The 22,584-nt window shown below is 40.8% G+C and overlaps 1 protein-coding gene across 1 annotated transcript in view; it reads left to right on the top strand.

Moving 5' to 3' along the window:
- Positions 1 to 22,584, top strand: part of necab2 (N-terminal EF-hand calcium binding protein 2) — a 127,154-nt gene that overhangs the window by 28,845 nt on the left and 75,725 nt on the right. Inside the window, exons 3-5 of the mRNA XM_062421253.1 lie at positions 12,078 to 12,186; positions 15,251 to 15,276; positions 15,532 to 15,629. Of these exons, the coding sequence (XP_062277237.1) occupies positions 12,078 to 12,186; positions 15,251 to 15,276; positions 15,532 to 15,629 (233 nt within the window). The remainder of the gene's footprint in view (positions 1 to 12,077; positions 12,187 to 15,250; positions 15,277 to 15,531; positions 15,630 to 22,584) is intronic.

Genomic DNA, 22,584 nt, shown 5'->3' with positions numbered 1-22,584 from the left:
TGTCCTGAAACATCACAGTTTTATGAAATTAAGTGTGTAAGTGTGTTTATCATTTTTGGTCATCTTCGATTTTTCAGTCTAGTGGCCAGTTTTGGAACTCAACACACTTTTAACACACTTTCAATGACGTCACTCTGCCGGTCCTCATATGTCACTTTTTATCAGACACACTAAGTAAAACAGAATCAGCAAATTTTGAGTTACACATTTAGAGCTTTGATTGCAAATGATAAAAAAGACAAAGCAGATATTCAAATTTAGACTTTTATTGAAACCAATGAGCTTTTGAGAAATTTAGAGTGTCCAATTGATTCATAGTTTTAAAGAAAAGTGGGAAGAAACTTGAGTACCCAGACAAAACCTATGCTACTTCAGTAGACAACACACAGGCCCAATCCAAAACCAGCCCCTATCCCCTCACCCTATCCACTCCCCCTTCGCCTGGATATCCATTCATACCCTCTCCCTTCACTAGAAGTTCCTTCCACAGCTGTGACTGTTACTTGATTAGGAGTGATACTTGGTGGTAAAGTGGGTAGGGACTGGTTTGGGATTGGGCCACAGACTCAGAAAGGCTCAGGACAAGACTTGAACCCTTGCCTTCTAGCTGTGAGGAAACACTGTTGACCACTGTGATAACCCTGACAGCTCAAGTCCTGCCCCTCAAGCTCTTTACTGCGTTATTCTTGAAGGAAAAAAGTTAACCCCAGTGGACTTTTTGACTTCAAGATGAAGGCTACGCACCCTCTAAATAACTCCAACACTAGATCTACATCTGAAGGAGAGGCCCCTCAAATGTAGAACCTGCTACATGTACATGTAGAGGATTGAAATGATGTTTCTCTTAGACCCACAGTGAAGTAGACAACAATAAAATAAATAATAACAACAACAACAACAATAGTGCAACTAAAAAGTTAAACACATGAAAAAAACAGCTGTAAAGCTTCAAACAGGAGGGACAACAAGGCAATATTTAATATATATTTACAAAGTAGTGCAAATGGTGTGAAACAGATTGACCATATGCAAAGGGAGCAGCAGATTAAGTTATATAAAGTGGTTACTGCTGTTTTGTGTGTGTGTGTGTGTGTGTGTGTGTGTGTGTGTGTGTGTGTGTGTGTGTGTGTGTGTGTGTGTGTGTGTGTGTGTGTGTGTGTGTGTGTGTGTGTGTGTGTGTGTGTGTGTGTGTGTGTGTGCATGTGTGTTAATGGTGTACAGCAGTAGAAAGAGATATGGCAATATCCTGAGCCTGAAAGGAGGGTTATTTCCCCCTCTTCGTGTTGCTATGACAACCCATCATGTAGCACCCCAAAAATAATTCTAATCAGCATGAGAAACAGAGCGAGAGGACAGATGGATGAGAGAAAACTAAGAGAATTGTTCTCTTTTGATGCACACACTTCTAAAATGATATAAAACCACAAGGAGACAATGTGCCTCAGACATACAGTTAAGGAAAGACACTAGAAGATGGCACGTTCAGTCTGTCTTCCACCTCAGTGTGATGCTGCTGCTGTGTGCAGGATGTGGAGCCCAGCAGGAAGAAGGAAGTGCTAATTGCTTCTCTTTAGTCTGCCCTGAAAAAAGAGAGAGCAGTTAGCACAGTAAGTCCACTGCTCTGACCGTCCTCTCTCTAACCTCACTTGCTTTCTGTATTTCTTTCTCTCATTCACTGTCACACATGTACAAACACCGAGCACTCGGGTCAGCATTAGAGACTATGTAGTTTAGTCAATCTTGACACACGCAGTGATGTCTCTACCCCGGCGTTTTCACCCCCAACTCTTTCGTACCGTCATGATGCACCACAAGACATGGCCTCCCTCGGCGGTAGTCAAACAGAGGCTGCAGGCTCTGATGTGGCCAGAACAAAACCGTTGGTATTATTCCAGAGCAAGGATTAGTCTCTCTCTGAGTAAGGAAGGAGAAGGTGGGGGAGGGGTTGTTCATTTTTCATACTTGAAGCCTTGACTTTGGAGGGGAGCTAGCTTGGGACGGAGACTTGGGCCACATTCAGATAAAAATAGCACTGCATTTAAAAAAAGAAACAAGGGTCTGCAGTAGTGTGTGTTACTACAGGTTGACATTATTTTAGAACCAAGCTACAGTGAACCCATTGGAAACCCACATCAACCCACCAATAATTTACAAAAAAAGAATCTAAAAACTAGGGCTGTTAATCACAAATGAATCCCACATTTTTTATTTGTTTTAAATGTACTTCAAAGAAATATTGTTCAAGTTTTTTATACTCTTATCAACATGGAAGTGGACACATATGCTTGCTTTATAATATATGTTTATTATTATTGAAACAATCCAGAACAATGAAATTCTGCATGCTCAAAAAATATGATCAGACAGACCACATTAGATAGTTTGCAACGGAGATGCATGAACAACTCTACAAACAACAAACTTTCAACAGCGATAGGTAAATTGGTGGCTACAGCATGCAGGCCGGTTAACACTGTGGAGGACGAGGGTCTGCCTTTATGACATATACTGCAACCAGCCACCAGGGGGCGATAAGGGGAGATATTTTGCCTTCACTTTTGTGGAGCTGTCATGTCATCTGTCTTTATATACAGTCTACTGTTTGTGGTTAAGCAGTTAACTAACAAGACCCTCAGAAGACTGTCACACAAGATTAATGTTACTTGTTAACTGCCCTGTTAGCTAAGCAGCACAAAGCATTGACAGTTAACTACAGTATAGCATTCACCTCAGTCCTAGGTGTCAGAGTGTTTCCATAGCATAAAAGACAACAGCCCGCCCTCCTAATTTGGAAGTTCCTGGGTATAAGCTGCAACCAGCTCCAATGCAAACCTATAGGTAACATCACACCTTGCTATGTCCATCTTTATATACAGTCTTTCCAATGTTCACAGCATGATAACCATATGAATATCTGAACAAAAATGACATGTATGTGGCAGTTCAGAGATCTGGAATCAGGGAAGGTTTAAGTATCAAAGCAGCACTCGCAGCAACGTCCACTTCAAGCGGGTAGTGCAAGGCCTTTTGATGTACAAATCATTTGTTTATTTCAGTAATATTTTTGAGTTGAATTACCTTCCACTGGAATCTAAATGTCAAATCTGATTATCATCCACATAAACACACCCAAACAAAAAGTGAGTCAGCAGAGCCAAAGCAAATGTAATTGTTTTTATTTGACAGTGACTTTTATGCAGGATGCTTTCTGTATAAAAGGGAAAGAAACATAATGTAGCTGAAATCGATCATGCTTGCGGTAAGCATACAAAGCTGTCGTGTTTACAAAGGTGAATCACATCTTCAATTGCTCTTGAATCAATCCACTGCTGTTAGACAGGCTGAAAATGACAGGGTGCGTAGATGACATTTTCACCACCTGTAATTTACACCACTATCATGCACCAGAGTAAAACAGATTTGCCTTTTTCCATGATTGGCTGAACAAAAAGGTTTTTAGTTACATGATTTCCTGTTTGGTATTTGCAAAATGAAGAACTTTAATGAAAGGCGACATCTGAAAATGCCATTCTGTTTATGACTCCTCCTCTGGGCATTATAACAACGGCCCTATACCATTATGAGTTATGAGGAAATAAAGCACGGTTTCATTCATTTTCTGTGTGTTTATAGTAATAACAATCAATTCCCAGCTGTCGTGAGCAGATCTGAGGTACAGTCCAAATAGACAGTAAAATGTTTATGTTGGCAAATATTTTATGACTCAGACCTCTTCTTTGTTTAAAGATATCTGAGACATGAGGGACTGGTAGAAAATAAATAAGAACAGAAATAAAAGACAGAGACAGCCAGCAGGTGCTTTACTTGATCCCCTCGCAATCCCTCTGAGATGAGATTTCCATAATTTTATCTTGCTGTGGCATTACATTAGCAGTACAGGACCTTGTTTTTGTACAAATTAAAAAGTCTCCAAATGTAGCAATGCAAATAGGGAATAGAATTCACCTGAGACTAACATTGTCAAAGTTGTACTAGGCAGTGTTCAATTTGGTGGCCTGAAGTGTCAGTGAGATGCAAAATGTTACTCTGAATGGACTCCACTTATATGTGCAATACACGCAAACAGACGAAACACAAGCAAATCAAGAAAAAAGATCTTAACTACATGTGGCATAAAGAAATGCAGAACTCTCAAACATTCATCAGTAATCTTTAGTTTGAACATTTTCATTGAATAAATCCAATTTTATTGGAATGTTGCGGTTTATTGACACAAAATTGACAGTAGTGTGACTCTACTCATCAAAAATGATTCCAAGTGTGTAGCAGCCAATAACGTAATAACGGCCGATAACATAACATGCCTGTTTTTTAATGTAATAATGGCCAATAATCTAATAACTTATTACATTATTGGCAAAAAGTTATTACGTTTTCGGAACCAATATAGTAATAACTTTTTGTCCGTTGTATGCCCGTTTTTTAATGTAATAAAGCCGATAATGTGATGACTTGCAAATAACGTAATAGAATTTCTGAACCAATAACGTCATTTTTGCTAATATTGTAAATGTTATCGGCTGTTATCACGTTATCAGCCATTATTACGTTATTGACTGCTACATAAGTGTTCGAAATCTTGATTTGCTTTTTTTTGTTTTGAACAGTTGAAGATCACTTTTGAATACAATGTGGTGGATTTGCATAGATGTGCGACACAGATTCATTGTTCTGCAGCTCATGCATGTATAGTGATACTAGAAAGGTATCTCTTTAGTAAGAAGTGCAGGTGTGAGTGCAGGTGTGAGTGAAGCTGCGATGGCTTATTTTACACTATATCAGCAAGTTCAATTAAGTGTACTGCTACGTAAAAAAAACCCACAATTTTTCCAACATTGATAATTCATCATCAGTTTTTGCCAGGACTGTCCACTCATTTCCTCAATGCTATTTGAAAAGAAACATTTGAGTTCTAGTCATTTCCTGCCTCATCAAAACAATTTCCCTCCTTTGACCATTTTGAACAGTCAAATAATGGTTAATTCAAAATAAATGGGGCCAATCTACAGCGTCTTATTGAGAGACACAGGATGCTCTTTGCTGTTGCATCACCATAGTTGCTACCATGTGTCACGGTTACAGTACATTATTTAAAGTGGGTGGTTCTTAAATGAGTTGAAGGGGGAACCAGTAGCTGGAGATGCAGGATTCAGATTGAAGGAAGAAGTAGAAATGTTCCATGGATGCTGTTTAGAAGTTGCCCATGATCTCTGACCGCTATATTGGGGGAAAGCAAAAAATAGACTCTCCCAGTTGAGAACAAGGTAGCGGCACATTACATGACATGTTTCACAGTGGGTGTCATGTGAAGAAATAAGTATTTCAGTATTTGACGGTGGTGCGGTGTAGGCCAGGGATTAGAGAAGCTGTAGTTTTTTGTCAGACATGTGTAATTTGAGTGTATTTCATGCTGTAAGAAATGGGGTTAGCCAGCTATCTGCTTTGCTTCGGGTCTGTGTTGCTCTGTTTCTGGTGTGCTACTGGAGAATTCCTAAGTGGGTCTAACCGGGCTAGCTGGCTGCATGCAGTAAATTGGGTCACTGCTGAATTAAACACCAGTGCCTCTCCTTTCAGTGCTGTTTCACTGCTGCGCCAGAGCGCACATTCAGGCAAATTATTCAGGTGCAAGACAACATTTTTTTACATCGCAGCATACAAAAGGAGTGTGATCTGCACCCTGTTAAGCTCCCAATAAATAACTGTATTCTCTTTTTTTTGAGAGAACCCAACCAAAAAGAGAATACAATTATTGATTGGGAGCTTAACAGTGTGCAGACGTCCTTTGTACCCTGAAACAGAAAATAGTCATGGCCATCGACTTCAAATAAACAGTGGCACCCAAGAGGACAGGGACTGGTGCTGTGAACACAAGAAGTGGCATTTCAGAAGTCCGCCTCAAACAAACATGCCTTCTGTCCTGGAAAGGTTATGCCAAGTGTCACCAAAGTGAAAGCCGCGTGTGAAGGCATTTCTTACTCGGCGTCACCGTGTGCAACAGAAATAAACGTGGCACAGTATCTTAGAGTCTGTCTCTACTTTGTGTTTCTCTAACAAGGAGCTAGAGGAGAGCAGAAATAAAAGACGTGGCGAGACTAATGGGGAGAAGGATGAAGTGAGGTGGGGAGGCGAGCCAAACAGAGTGTTTGCTGGCTCAGGTTGTGAAGTTCCTGGAAGTTTTATGACAGTTTGTTAGTCTGTTTTTGAGAACCGTGTGAAGCTTTTTCTTCTGACTGGTCAAAACAAGAGGCAGCATCTCGTTACCTCTCTCCTGGACATGTGTCAGCCATGCTCCTGTTACGCTAGAGTGAAGGAGGCCTAAAAATAAGAAATTCATACATTATGCCTCCCTAATCTGTAACTGAGAAACAGCAGAGGGAATAGATAAGGCAGACTTAAGATCAGCACATTTGAATTCAGCTTTTTGTAAAGCTGCAGTCCTCCAGTCCCTCTGGTTTCCTAGCGCTCTGCAGTGGTCCCATAGCTCAACCTGCTGCATCCAGTCAGGCACACTCAAGGACAAACACACTTTGAGGGCAAGGAAATTAATATTTGATATCTAGCTCTGCATCATGTGGTGAGACAGACAGTCAGGCAGACTTGCAGGCAGATACAGGATGGAGCCAAATCCAGGAATAACCACTCCCAACTGCAGAGCCACCAGTCCACCAGAGGAAAGCTCATACTGGATTGCAGTTAAACAGCAAAAGCAGATGTTGGTTGTTTGTTGAATTGGTTAAAAATACTCTACAGTATTAATTTAATCTCACTCTTTGCTGTGCCTGAAGTAACATCCAGTATGAATTCAATACAATTCCTGCACAATGAAAAGCAGAGGCACAAGAGGGAAGCATTTTTGTACTGAAAATTACATTTTCATTTTAATAAAAAGGGCTTATAATGGCCCCTCGTGGGACCAGATGCATATCCTCCAGAAGTTATCAAAGTTTCTGAGTTGAACGTGTAACTCAACAGCCCCTGAAAAGCCTCTTTTTGCTGACCTCAAGTGTTTTAACTTCGTGCCTTGCTATAGTTATGTAGAGGTGTACTCTAGTGCAGTGATTTTCAACCTTTTTTGAGCCGCGGCACACTTTTTACATTTACAAAATCCTGGGGCACACCACCAACCAAAATGACACAAAAAGACACTAACACAGTACATATAATACATATAGTTAATAATATTGAAAAATAGTGTTGGGGTGTGGGTGGTGGGAGAGTATGGATCGCTGTGGAGAGTCCGGTCAGGGCTCTGGTGGGTCTCAATAACCAGACTGTGGAGTGCAAAAAGAGTTATTTATTTCTGCCAGATTCTTACAGAGACTTGGAGGTGTGTGGTTTCTAGAATGTACAACGATAACAGAAAAGACCACACTCAGGTAAAACATCCTCATTATACAACAAAAGGAGTAATGTGTTAACAAATATTAGCTCAAAGGTTAACCACATTAACACTCTGTTTACTACTGTAACTCAAACTAAATTATGTTTACAATATCAAACTGAAACCTACTTACAGTACAAATGGACGCACACAATCCTCTTGAACAAAAAAACTAGACTTAGGACATCAAAAAACCCAACTGAAACCTCTTAAAAGCAGGTCTAATCTGTAAAACTCCCTTCTTTCTTGCTGCCAGACTGGCTTTGTTGCAGGCAGAACAGCGACAGTGCGCCCTCTACTGGTTGGTGGTTAGCCACTCTCTGCTCAGCCCTAGACAGCCTTTTCAACAAATATAGTTTCTAAATGTATTTGTGCTCACTTAGTGTGAAACCTGGGCCTGTTTCGATGAACACAACAAGGATATCCTGGCAGGAATGGTAGAAAGACACACACGAAGCTCTTCCTCAACAGCTCTCAGTCTCTCTCTGTTTTTAGTTTTTATCGCTGTCAGGCTTGAGAAGCTCAGCTCACACAGATATGTGGTTGAAAACGGGAGCAATGTCAAAATAGCTTTGTTGGCCAGAATGGGGAACTCCTTGGCAACAGCTAACCAAAAACTGTCCAAAGGAAGATCAGCAAAGTTTAGCTTTAAACCACGATCTTGTTTCAGTTCAATGAGTTCCTCTTGCTCCTTTAAAGTCATGTCCTTTCCAGCAACGGATGCTGAGCTGTATGGGTCCCTAACCCAGTCAAGGCATTCTGTGAAGGCTGAAGAGAAATACTGACACACACTAGAGCAGTGGTCTCCAACCCTGCTCCTGGAGAGCTACTGCCCTGCATGTTTTAGGTATCTCCTCACTCTAACTCGTTATCAAGCAGCTGAGGCTCGTCAAAGGGCTTGATAACGAGTTGATTATTAGAATCAGGTGTGTTAGAGTGAGGAGATACCTAAAACATGCAGGGCAGTAGCTCTCCAGGAGCAGGGTTGGAGACCACTGCACTAGAGTCTAGTGTGTGTCAGGAGGGGTGCAGAACTGGGCCCACATTAAATTATGGAATAATTTTTCAAAATAGGCCTATTTGTGGAAAAAAATTGTAATATTTGAGTTAAATAAAAGCTTTTAATTGTTTTCTTCCAAATTGCTCTTGAAATAGTGGCCAAGAACCCCCCCACCCCCAACACAAAAATGGTTTAGCCTAAAAATGCCCGGTCAGCCCAAGTCCGGTGCTCAGAAAAGTAAAGAAAAGAGAAGAAGAAAATAGAGGCCTTAGAGATTTTCCAAACAAATATTTAAAAAAAGGTGGTGACGGTGAAGCTGGAACTAGTAAAGTCAACGTAGAGAAAGGTAAGAAACAGCGCAGCCTTGTAACGTAACCTAACAGGTCAGCTCTAATGTTAACGTCCATTAGCTTGTATAAAAGCCTGACACAACACGTTATCTTTGACAGAAACAGTTGAGTTTGGTAGCTCCGTCAGAGAGGAGAGAGATCCAGCTGCAGTCAGGTGACCGAGAGAGTGATGCGGGAGAGCTGCCCCGCAACGGAGGGACAGAGTCAAGCTACCGGTAAGAGAGAAGAGAAAGAGAGTCACAGTGGAGCGTGAGATAGTCTGATAGTCAGATAGTCTGAGCAGGATGGATCAGAGACTGATCAGATATTTAATTTCAGCGATCCTGCATTATGGCCCACTAACATGACCGAGTCTGATAGAGTAGGAGTAGGAAGAGCAGAGCAGAGGAGAGGCAGTGTTAGGGAGACTTAAACTACATGTAGTTGAACTACATAGCTTAACTACAATTAGCTGTAACTTGCTGGTAGTTAAACTACATTCATATGTTGTGCTGCGTCAAGTATTTCAACTACTTTTTGGGTCATTTTTTGTAGTTAAACTACTCAATTTACAAACTACAATTTTGGTCAATAACATGAAACATTATTATTTTATTTTTTTAAGATTTTGTTGGCATGGACGCCTTTATTTAGCAGCGTATATGGCATGTGCTCTAACCACTCGACCACCTGCACATGAAATATTTTTTATTAAAAAAAGACCTATATAATATACATTCTATTTTACCATTATTGTGTTCCAGAACTCTATTTGAAAAAGGGCATGAATCATGACATGCCAACATTGTTGTTCAAGACACACCGATCTAGAATATGTCTGCCTCTTTGTATTTTTTATTACATTTTTTGTTGACTGATTTACATTTCTGATTTACAAGTGGGTATTGGGTATTTTAATTTTCTCTTTATATTACCCAACATGTCTATAGAATACCCAACATGTCTATAGAATACCCAACATGTCTATAGTTAAAATGAGTATAATGAGTATAAGTAGTTGCTAAAGCTACTTTTTTTAGCTGTAGTTTTACAAACTACATTTCTCCAGGGGTAGAAATGTAGTTTGTTCAAACTACTGCCAGGCTGAACTACATGTAGTTTTACAAGCTACGCTTGCATAGTAGCTTCCCCAACACTGAGGAGAGGAGAGGAAGAGCAGAGGAGAGGAAGAGTAAGGGAAAAGGAGAGATCCGGGTGCGTGGGGGCCCATCTAAGATTAGCTCGTCCCGGGCCCAGGCAAGACTGTCAGCTGGCCTGGCGACATGTATTAGTGATGCTGGGTGTAGTCAGATATTAAACGTCTTTCGACCATAGGTTTATCATCCTGAAGTTAAAAGGAACATATTATGTAGATTTTCAGGTCTATATTTTTATTCTGGGGCTCTGCTGGAATATCTTCGCATGCTTGTTAGTTTAAAAAAAAAAAAACCCTCTTTATTTCACTCATACTGGCCCTTTATGCAGCCCCTCGGTTCATCCTCTGTCTCTTTAAGGCTTAGATCCTCCAAAGAGCCAACTCTCTTCTGATTGAATAGCCCCCAGAAGCTGCGTCTCAGCCAACCTCTGGTGCTTAAGTAAACAAACAGTAGCAGTAGGACTTCTTTCATTTCTTTGTCTTGTTCTTTACACAAAATGTCAATTTTTCAGATACAGCTGTTCATGTTCAAGCCGAAACATGATCTGAAATATAATGCAAACAACACAACCGTAGCAACCAAGGCTACGGAACAAACAGCTGTTTATGGGCATGAAGGATGAGCTCACGTCAGGGTCAAATTCTACATATGTTAACCTCATGTTTTGGAACTATTGCTTATGGTAATATAAACAAATATACCAGAAATGGACATTTTTATGTTGGGAACTTAAGGTTTAGGGAACATAGAGAAAAAAAATCAGTCAATAAATCATTGCAGCAGAGAGGGAACGTAGGTCTGTACTCTGTAGTTCTTGAGTCGAGTCATCAAAAGCACTACTAATTTGAGAAAGCACGATCGATGTGTTGCTCAGGAGGCATTGATTATTTATATTCTTGTCAATTTTACTGCATGATGAAATAATACAAACTGCAGTGTGGTAGGGATGCTGCATGGTGGCAGTGAGTGCAAAGACAATATGATAACAGTGCAGCGTTACACGTGATAGGAAAGATGTTCAGTTTTAAACTTGGGGGATGTCTTATGCATGTCCTGAACACTTTTGTTACAGAACCCAAATCGGACTTGAAAGTTGCTTCAGGCTTGCTCTAGGGTTGACCATTAAAAAAACATACACATTGATGAAATGTCATATGAAAAAACAAAAACAAATGGCATTTGCTATAATAGATCGAAGCCTTCCTTGTCAATCAGATACAGCCATGTTACGCACCAGCATTACCTTTTAAAAAAATGCCTTTTACTGGCGTTTTATTTGGTTACATAATAAGAGCAGCAATCCACTGTTAGTGCGTCTTGGTTATCAGCGCTTACCAAAAGGCTTTGAGGTTTTGAAACATAATCGGCATCTTGTGCTTAGACAGACAGCAGGCATTCAGCTAACGGTTTGTACCAGACTGAAGCTCATGCTGGATTGATTTCACAGCAGCTTTAGAAGGCAAGGCAATGATCATACGGAGGATGTGTGTGTGTATTTGTTAGTGGTGGTATGGTACCGAAAAACATACAGAGGGAACATGGCACAATAAAAACAAGCTTATTTAGAACAAAACAGGGGCAGATAGCGTTATAATTGTGTTTTTAACAGATATTTTGAATAATAGGGACTTTGAGGAAGCAAAGTTTGGGGTCACGTGGATTCTCTGGTACACGTTGAATCAGTCAGAGGTGTAAAAATGAAAAGAAATGTCTTGCTAAGTGATTGAGGTTTCCCTCTGGGTTTTACAGTGATCTACACTTTGAAAAATACAATATAAAGAGGTGTGGACTTGACAAAATCATTCAAGTGATGACTCAGCTTTAACACTAATGAATTATGACTTCACTTGGACTTCAAAGACTTGAAAATCTCCAAGGATTTAAGGGAACAAATGTTGGTTGGGTGGGATGACTGCACCAATTTTGAAGTATCACTGGGTGGAGCTGGAAGAGTCACTTTATGTCCTTTCATCTCGTTTAAAAGCAAAAGACAGGTTCATAAAGTGAAGTCATTCACACGATTGCTCTAAATGATCGTTCCTCGTGCTAATGTTCTGTACCGCGCAGGAAACGCTCCTCTAATTATCCAGAGAACATGGTGTTTTCCCAAGATATCAACCTGAGCACACCTCCTACTACAAATGATTTCACAGTGGTGTGTGTGTGTGTGTGTGTGTGTGTCTCTGCAGATGATGGTAAGCTGTCTCTGGATGAGTTCCAGGCTTTCTTCTCCGATGGCACGCTGAACGAGGACGAGCTGGAGAAGCTGTTCCACACCATCGACTCTGATAACACCAGGTCAGCAGTACTACACCACTACGGCATGGCTGTGTGTGTGTGTGTGTGTGTCTATGTGTGTTTATGTGTGTGGGTGTGTGAGTGTTTGCCTACAGCGTACAACAGTCGCATGAAATAAATCTGCATACTTGTACATTTATGCATGTGTGTGTGTGTGTTAGTGTGCTCACCCCACTGTGACTTTTGTTTTTGATCACATCTCACTATTAATTATGAAACAGTAGAGAGGTGCTCACAGCTGTTTTCCTGCTGCATAGCCTCAGTACCACACTTTTTGGTGTGTGTGTGTGTGTGTGTGTGTGTGTGTGTGCGTGCGTGCGCGTGTGCCTGTGTGTGTGTGTGTGTGTGTGCCTGTGTGCGTGCATGTGCGTGCACTTTCATGAAATGTATGTAATTTATCCTGCCGCCAGGAAATGTCACATCCAGTTCTGAAAGCCCTTTTTATGGGGAACCTTTTGTACCAAAGCCCTTTACGTTAAGTGACACCATCAATACGGAACATGACAAAATAAAAAATGATGAAGGGAAAGGTGGTAAAAATATAGAGAGGCAGAAACAGATGAAAGAAAAAAGTTAATTTATTAACTTTCATACTCTTTTTACATTTTTAGTTAGTCATCCCGACTGTCCGGGACATGAACCTCTCTATGGCGTCGACTCTCTATGATTCTCTGTTTTGATTGGCCCTCACCCCAATAATTTGTTGAACCTTTATAATCAGCCAATCAGCTCATCGAGGCTGCAATCAGGAGAAGTGTGCTGACACAGTGGGATCTGAGTAATCAAAAGACTAATTTACATCACCTCTGAATCCTGCAGCGCCTCCAATAAAATGAAACCAAGCAGAACAAAAGCTGACCTTTACGGTTGATGTAGAATTGAATTAGGTTCAATATATAAATCTTCGACTCGGCTCAAACATTAGGTGAGATTTTTAAATCAGTGCGGTAAGTGGACCGTGCAGCCATCACTCTGACTTCAGACATCGCAGCTTTACAAACCTTATCCACTGCGGTGGGCGCACTCAGAAAAGTTTCTGTTCATTAGACTCTGCATCCGCATGTCAGGCCTCAACATTATCATGTGACAGCAGATAAGGTTATTGATTTGCACGAGTGAAAGCCGAAATGACTGCGTAAGCGCTTGCTGTTAAAGCAGGAAGTTGATGGATTGAGAGGAGGGATGGAGAAGGCAGAGACTGAGCGCTGTCCTGTTTCCCGTCCTTCGTCTATCTGTCTCTGTCACTCTGTGGTTTCCTCCCATCTCCTATCAGGCTGAGATTTCCGTCTGTATTTTCATGCCGATCTCTTCTTGTTCCCATCGCCTTCATCCCTCCATCCTCCTTCTCCTATCACTCTGCCCATCACCTCTCTCCATCTGTCACTCATTCCTGTCGTCTGATTCACCCTTCACTCCTCTCCTGATGAGGCTTGAATATGAAATTTCAGCTGATAACTCAGAAGGTACATTTCAGTTTAAGGTCATTTTGGTTACTCTTATCATTTTTTGAATTCATGGATGCTTTATTTGGCACTGAATCATTCTATTCTAACCAAACCCATTGATAACACTCACTTGATTTTGCCCATTTTAAGGAGGATTTTGTCATTTTTTTGCCCAGTAACTGCCCCTGATTGGATCAAAATACACAGGAAAACTGAGAAATGGGCACATTAACTTATTTTGCTTGTTTCTTTATCAAAAAACACAAAAATACAACATTTTTGTATTTCACACAGCTGCTTGAAATCCAGATATTAGAAAGAAAACAGACAAACAAACAAAATAACAGGAAAATAAATGACAAATCAAATTAGTACCAATTAGAAACATAATGATCAGTCACTGCCAGTACTTATGTAATGCATAAACACATGATATAACAATTCCATGATTATATCAATGCTAGTGCTCTGGCCACATCTATAAATGAAATACTGCACCTTTGATTGGTTCACCACTCTACTGTGTGTGTGATACTAATAAAATCTTATGTCGCTATAAAAACATCAGCTGATTCTTATTGATGATAAAGTAGAATATTCGAGGCTTAATAACACTTGGAGGGATGATCAGTCATGTCATCACCTGTGAATGAGTTGACTGGTTTACTTCCCCTGCTGTTGAAGTGTAGAATACATCTGCATCTAGCATACGGATATTAATTATTTATCATTATTTTAGCAGAGACAGTTTTACAACCCTGACAAATATCAGAGAACTGCATATGTCGTTGGAAAAACATGAAAATACACTTAATGATGGGTAAATATAGACTCTCAGTGCATATTTTTTAAAGCCCATCTGTCACAGTGATAGATCCGGATGAATTCTGGCAGAAACCGTGCATGTAAAATGAAACTGCCACTTATTAAAATAAAATGTACCATCATCAACTCAGGAGGTCCTAATAGAATCATCCAATCATAACAGTAGCATAAACTGGTCTGGTGCTGATGTTTAAAATATTGAAAAAAGGGAATGAAGAAGAGATGTTTAAACACTGGTGATTTTTATAGTATTCCATGTTGTGCAGCGATCCCTGAGCAGTCATTTCTAATCAAGATGAGCAGATGGAGCATTTTTGCCCATCTCCCCCTCAGTCCCCTGTTCTCCCATCATCAGTTAAATCTTATCCCTATTTGGCTGTCTGTCTGCCGCTTCCTCGTCCTCCCACCACTCCCTCGCTCCATCTCTTTTTTTTTTTCTCCGTCTTTTCTCCCTCCCCGCCTCTCCCCTCTCCTTTCTCTCCCGGTCAGTCAACCAGGCAAAGTCTTCTTTATGCCAGTGAAGAATACGCTGCCAAATGAGTCCCCATACAGTGAACTGAGCATGAATGATGGCAGCGGATTGATTCAGACTCCTGTCACAGAGTCTTGTTAGATTGCTCCCAGGCTGCCAAACTCTATGTGTGTGTGTGTGTCTATCTGTCCGTGTGTGTCTGTGTGTGATTGCATGCAAAAAGCCTTTCCTCTGTTTCTGACCCGGGTCTTCTCCATCCTTTTTCCTTCCTTGCTTCCTACTTTCCTTCCTTCCTCTCTCCCTCTGCGCTATGCTGCGATAGTAATGTTGACACTAAGGAACTCTGTGGTAAGTGGACTAAACACACACGCACACACACACACGCACGCACTCTTCCTTCCCACTACCCTCATTCTTATTCTTATCTATTATTAAAAAACACTTCTCAGAGAAAATGCAATTATTCCTCTTTTAAAATATATGATATCAATTCAGAAACTTTCAGCCAACCGTTGCAAATTGTTTTGTGACTAAAAGTTGGATAAATCTTGTAATATGCCAATGTGTTTGTGTGTGTGTGTGTGTGTGTGTGTGCGTGCGCAGACTACTTTGCCAAGCACATGGGGGACTACGAGGGAGTTTTGGCCTCGCTGGAGACGCTCAACCTTTCCATCCTCAAAGCCATGGACTTCACCAAGAAGGTAAGAGTGAGTGAACGCTGAATGAAATCTCGACATGAAAGCCAACGAGCATATTCTTCCCCGAAACTGTCCCTTTAAGCATGAACTGCAATATGTTGTGTGATAACAGACAAGAATAAAATGAACCTTAGGCAGACTCCAATATAACATTTACATAATCTTAATTAAAATGTGTTCAATTGTAATTACATTTTGAGCTGGATCGATGAAATTGAAAACATGCATTAGTTGCATTTCACTGAACGCTTAAACTAATAATCTACCCTTTGGCGCATGGATGATCCTGCTTTTGTTCACTTCACTAAGCACATCACGTTGAGCTCTGGGTCAGTTTCCCCAAAACCTGCGTCCTGTTGAACTGAGATGTTTTACTGCTTTTATGTCAGAAGAGTCAATATAATTCACATTTGCTTCGAGCCAATCATAATCTTATTTCTAGATTATTCTTCAGTGATGAGCGAATGAGAGAATACTTTTCACATATGAACTACAGTATGCTGTTGGTGACAATACAGAGGAATGATCAGCAGCTTGTCTTGAGGTACAAGAATCATATCATAGGAGCGACACACTGTTTATGTCTGTTCTGTTTGGCACCAGTGAACTCCAGCGTCATGACAACCAGTCAATACTGGTGTGTGAGTGTATGTGTGTGTGTGATTTTAAGCATCAACTGTGTAGATGTGGAAGCAGTGCATCCACAAATGATCCTTCAAACACACCAAACAGTTTATGTGTGTGTGTGTGTGTGTGTGCGGCAGTCAGCTGGTAAATAGTAATGTGTTATCCTAGTTTTTCCCATGTGCTATATATAGCAGCATATCCACAGCCACACTCCCATATCCATGTTCATGTTAGAGTTTCTGTGTGTGTTTGTGTGTGTGCGCGCGCCCTGTGACAGCTCTGTGTGTCTCTGTATCTCTATCCACCAGCTCTCTGTCTTTATCTTTTTTTCTGCTGCAGGCCATTCAGCAGCACTCAAACACACACATACACACACAACCTCGGGCTAGTTTCTCTAATGAGCGTCCATTGTTTAATCAATCAGTTGAGTGTGTCTCTTGTTCTCTCGCTGTATCTCTTATGCTCTTTCTTCTCCTCACTCTCATTCATACTGTCCTTCTCCCCGTAAAATTCACTGCTACACACGCGCTCACACACACACGCACACACAATCTCTCTCCCCTTCACTGTCGGACACTGTGATATCATTGTACTATCCATTGTGGGCAGTGTGGAAGAGCTCCAACAGCCAAAGAGCCAAATAGCCAAACTGGAGCTGAGACTGGAGCTGCTGACCAGGCGAATATTGGTGGAGGTTTTATATATGTGTGTGTGTGTGTGTGTGTGTGTGTGGGGGGGTGTATTAGATGGCAAGGCTACAGTAGCTTTTACTGCAGAGATTGGAGGCCAAAGTATCGTTGCAACTCAGATTTTCAGTTGCTTTTTATCAACCCATCTGCGTTCACCCTCTTTTCTTCTTCACTGCTGCTGCTTCAGTTGTTCTGCTTTCAGTCACATTTATTCAGTGGGCCACCGACTCAGTTTTTAGTAGCACAGCAAATCCCTGGTCTCATGTTACCTTGCGTAAAAATGAAAAAGACACAGGCTAAACAAGCCAGTACATGCCACTCTAAACTACTGAAGGACCAGTCCTACCTTCATGGTCATTGTACATCAGCAGAAAGCAGAACAAGTCAAAACTACATACATCATAAACTTTAAATCTATAATGCAAGTTCAGCTCCTCACATCTGTTGTACAGTAGACTGAGATTTTGGAGCATTACAGATGGATTAGTCCATGTGCGTTATCTTCAGTCCACAGGAGCATCTCACACTAAGACGATTATAACTTTACTTAAATGTGCACACCTTGCACCTATCATCATGTGCATGGAGCCATTTAGACCACTATATGGTCGCCTCTAAGCTTCTAGCTGCAGCTTGAAAACACACATGGTAAGGTAAGGTACACTTTATTGATCCCCATAGGAGGACATTCAAAATTGACAAACAGTAGCCTTGTAATGGTGAAGTGATTAAAAAAAAAAAAAAAAACCCTATACAATAATCGATCCCTAAAATAATCTGTAATTATATAAAGTGTGCACTGTTACTAGTGGGAGTGGGAGGTATTGTGTAAAATGAGTTATCACAGACAGTCAGACAAATGATCAATGATATCAGGCTACAAACACTTTTATTTCCTAGATTTCGGGGGTAGGGGAAAGGATCGATTTTGCTCATGTCCTTAAGCATCCACAGATGAATACTAAAATTTAATGTACTGTTAAAGCTGATGGTAGGATTTCATCAGCCTGCCGTATATGTCATCACATAAAAAAAACACATTAAAAACTTTTTAAAATGTCAAATATGTCCACCTCGTGCATGTGCTGACAATGAATTCTTGTTGATTAACTAACCAACCTCCAACTCAAAATCACTCTTCACATCATTAGAACACATTGAGTATTTCATAGTTGGCCAATTATTGTTGAAAGAGCGACTCCTTAAAGGCTGGATGGCTAATCATCTCCTCAGCAAACATCTAAGTGGACTGTTTAGTTGCTAATCCATAAGTAGGAGTAATAGCCTAAGTCACTACACTGGCATTAACAGCTACACACATTTCAGTTTAACACTGCCCTTTAAAATAGTTCTTTCTCTCCTCTCATTACTCACTTCATCAACCTTTCCTCCAATATGCTGTACTCCTTTCTCTCCGTCTCTCTAATACTGTCATGTTCATCCCATATCGCAGAACTCAAGATATATTAAGAGATTGTGATAAATGTCTTCTTTTTTTTTTTTACTTTCAAAAGGATTTTGAAACGACATCCGTTTCAAACTGGAGAAAATCTCTAAAATAGAGGCAGATGTGAGTAGGCGGAGTGGGTGGAGCTAAAAGACAGAGCGTGATATTAGCTTGAGCAGAAGGCTGTAGACTGAGCCCTGGCCTTTTAGAGCCCAGTGAGAATTGATTAGTTCTCCATCCACCTCAATGAATATAGACACAGGAGAAAAAATGAGGGGAATAGGAAGGCAGACTTTGTACTCCGCAGTTACCTACTGTCAAGAGGCTTTTTTTTCTTCTTCTTTAAAGCACTTGGTTGGATCCTGAGGGCAGTTTGCAGTAAGACTAAAATTGGTCTCCAGATTATTCAGCTGAAATGTACACCCCAGCAGTATTGGCTCTGCTATGGTGCAAAAAAACCCTTGCCAAGACCCTGCAATAGCAGCTGTAGGCTTCTCCTGGAATGAAACATGTTGCAGTAGTCAATGCAATACCTGCATCAACCCCCCCCCTTTTTCTTACTAGAATATACATTGTTTGAATGTGTCCTTTGGGATGAAGTTGGACATCCACAGCTGTGAGCCGTGCAGCTGCAGAGAGATGCTGATGTTCTGCTTGTGTCACCACCGCCTGTCATCCTTCCCTTGGCGCTCCCAGAGGGACAATCAACACACTAATAATTCATGCAAATGTGATATTTCCATTCACGTCATGCAGTATTCATTATTTTGACTGTCAAGGTATCAATTAACGAAAGCAGTCGTCGGTGCTGTCTTAAGAGGCTCACGAGATTCTGCAAATGAGCTGATCATAAAGTAATTAGTGCTGATTAAAAAAACACAAATCAGCTCTGACCTCTCATCAGATCTGTCGAGATATTAATTGGAATTATTCTGATAACACACAAAGCAAGAATGTCAAATGATGATCAATGTCAAAAACGTTATTATTTTAGAAATGGATAAACTACATGGTAAATAGACTGTATTTATATAGCGCTTTTCTAGTCTTTTTAGCACTCAAAGCACTTTTACACTACATGTCTCATTCACTTATTCATACACTGATGACAGGGGCTATCATGCAGGGTGCTAACCTGCTCATCAGACTAACATTCATACACCAGTGGTGCAGTCTTTGGGAGCTATTTGGGGTTAATTATCTTACCCAGAGACACATCAACATGTGGACTGGAAGAGCTGGGAGTCAAACCGCCCATCTTCCAATTAGTGGCCGACCTGCTCTACCTCCTGAGCCACAGCCGACCCAAACTGTATAGTCAAATTGTTCAAAATTGGTTTCTGACATGGAGTGGTTTCACATATAAAATCAAATTTGTCATCAAAAACTATTCAAAAATGCCAACTTGTTTGGTTTTTTTTTGGACATTGAAATACATTTAGAACATTCAGTTTCAACATGCACATTTCCAGATCTACATGTTTTATCTGTGGCTCTTCTTCAATACTTATACATGATTCACAGTTTAAAAAGAAACCAAATTATTTAAATCTACTGACCCTTAAAGCAGCCCCTCAGTTCAGCCTCTGTCTAAAACATTAACAGGCTGTTTTAGCTCCTCTGTCTTTAAGGAAATGTCAACTTATCAAATATATTTGTGCATGCACGAGCTGAAATCTGATCCGAAATATGAGAGAGGACAATGCAAACAACACATGGAAAAACCTTAACAACACCTTAGCAACCAAGGCTACAGAATGGACCATTTATGGGCATGTGTGATGTACTAGAAAAACAGAAAGCCCTTGTTTTTTGACTTCATAATATTATATAAACAACATAATATGTCCCCTAACCCTAACCCCTTTAAAAAGTCTATAGTGCCGACAAACTAGTCCCTTTTTCAAACATTTCCTTTCTAAATCTGTTACGAAGATGGAAATGTCTTCAACACATTGGCTGAATAAATGTATCGTGATCTATTGAGGAATAATATTACAAAATCTGAATGTAAAATCATTAAATCACACGTCAAATGTATATACCACGCTCTTGAATAAAGAGGAAAAGGGAAAAAAAACGTTTATTTACTGTCCAGTCCAAAGCAAAGCAATGCAAATATGATGACGATGGATAACCGCTCCATTCTTTCTACACGTGTCAGTAAGACAGCAGGTGTCACATCCATCAGCATTAAGCCAGGTCTCAATATGGAGAAGAAGCAGAAGCTATAGCAGTAACATGCTGTTTTAATAATGACAAAGCACACATAAATAATAAACAAGCTCAACTACATGCTGACAAATCCAATAGGGCATCATTTACAGATTTGAGGCACTTTGAATTTGATTACTTTAGCTTTGAATGAACAGAAGTCTTTTACTGCAAGTCTCAGCTGACCACACCCAGCAGTGATGTCACAGTGTGCTGACACAACCTGAAGTACACTTCTGCACCACTGTACCGCCGCATGTCGGGAAAAAAACACGGTTTACAGAAGTAAAAGCTGAAAGTCAAATTCTAAGTTGGAGTTAAGACGTCTTGGTGTAACTGCAGCAGAAGTGAAAATTCTAAGTTGGACAAACTCTAAAAACTTTTTTTTTGTTTTCTTGTAAACAACACAATGTTTCAGTTTCTCATTATGCATTTCCTTTCTCATAAAACAAAGCTGATATTTTTCTAGAATTTTGAAAACCTGCGTTGCCTTCATCCGTTACCCGCCACTTGTAGACGATGGTGTGAAATCAACAGCGGGAACGCTTGTGAAAGTGTGTCCTCAGGCTCACACAACAGCATGCAAAGAGAACATATGAAACTGGGATCCACTCATAAAAACATTATTCCGCAGCGCCATACTAATGAGCTCTCATTACACATGGTCGCATTGTTTGACTTTGTCTTTATTTCACTGAAAGTTGTTGCCTGGAGATTTACAACAAACAAGGTTCCAACTGTTAACTTTGCCCATAACATCTCAGTGCAGCTCGTGTCAGCGTGACATCGCTTCAGTAGCTCTTTGCAGGTGGTGACAGTTGCCATGGAGGCAGACAACTTTGGGGGGGGGAGGGCAGTTGTCATGGAGACGGTTGATGTCAGTCTACATTGAAACCGCTTATTTAGACAAGAGATCAGTCGGCTAACTTTTTTCCCCCCGAAGTTTTGCATTTGCAAGCGGATCTGGCTCATGTCGTCACCCAGCAGCACATGTGGGCGGGGCCGAGTGTGGACATCGCTGACGTCTTCCTGACATTTCAACACTGTACTGCAGTTGCTCATGAAGAAGAGGAAGAGTCATTCCTCAGTCATCCATCAGAGCAGGTCCTTGATTTTGTGACTGAGATCAAAGATGACGGCCGTAGAGCGTCAGAGAAAGTTTAAGACAAAACTTTGTAAAGGAAAGGCTGACAGTGTTTGCCATGAAGGATTTTGAGAAAGCCCCTCTCTGCATGTTTGCTTCTTAACTACCAGATGACAGCTCTGAATAGAACAAATATATAATCCACAGGGATGGAGCAAATGTGTTGAAATGCTTCAAATCCAATGTTCTTTCAACTGGTTTTTATTTTTTTTCCTTTTCCTTTTTTTGTGTAGCTTTTATGATACTATCAGAGTCAGAAGTTGGTCCAGAAAACAGTTTTAATTGGCTCCCCAGCAGGTGGAGATAAGTAACGGCCTCTCCCATGAGGAGTCACTGTGTGTGTGTGTGTGTGTGTGTGTGTGTGTGTTTTAAGTGTGTGTAGAGCTGAAGCAGGCGACAAAAAGAGAAGAGGGGAGAATTCATTAAATCTCCTGTCCTGTCTGTCCTGTGTGCTATGTAAATGCTGTGTTTAATGAGCCACTCTCATTAGCACTTTAGTTTTTTCAGGCTTTCACCGAGCGAACCGACACACTCATTGACAACTCTACTGATGCAAACACACACACTCACACACACACACACGCACACACGCAGCTCCTCTCAGACTAAAATCTTGTTAAGCTCGTCTTTTTTTCAAACTCTATTCAGGAAATTGTTTCGTGCCGGCGAGTGACCCTCCTTGAGCTTTTTAGCTGCCTCTCATCTGAGTCCTCTCTCCCACCTCCTTTTCTTCCCGCCTCTCTCTTTTTTCTCTCATCTTCTCCTCTTTCATCTCAACTCTATTGTCTTCTCCACCCGCACCAGCTACCGCACTCCCCCCCTCCTGATTCCAACCTC

This window comes from Scomber scombrus, chromosome 6, assembly GCF_963691925.1.
Source record: "Scomber scombrus chromosome 6, fScoSco1.1, whole genome shotgun sequence".
Lineage (NCBI taxonomy): Eukaryota > Metazoa > Chordata > Actinopteri > Scombriformes > Scombridae > Scomber > Scomber scombrus.
The sequence above is the reverse complement of the archived record's forward strand: the minus strand, read 5'-3'. Positions and strand labels throughout refer to the sequence as shown.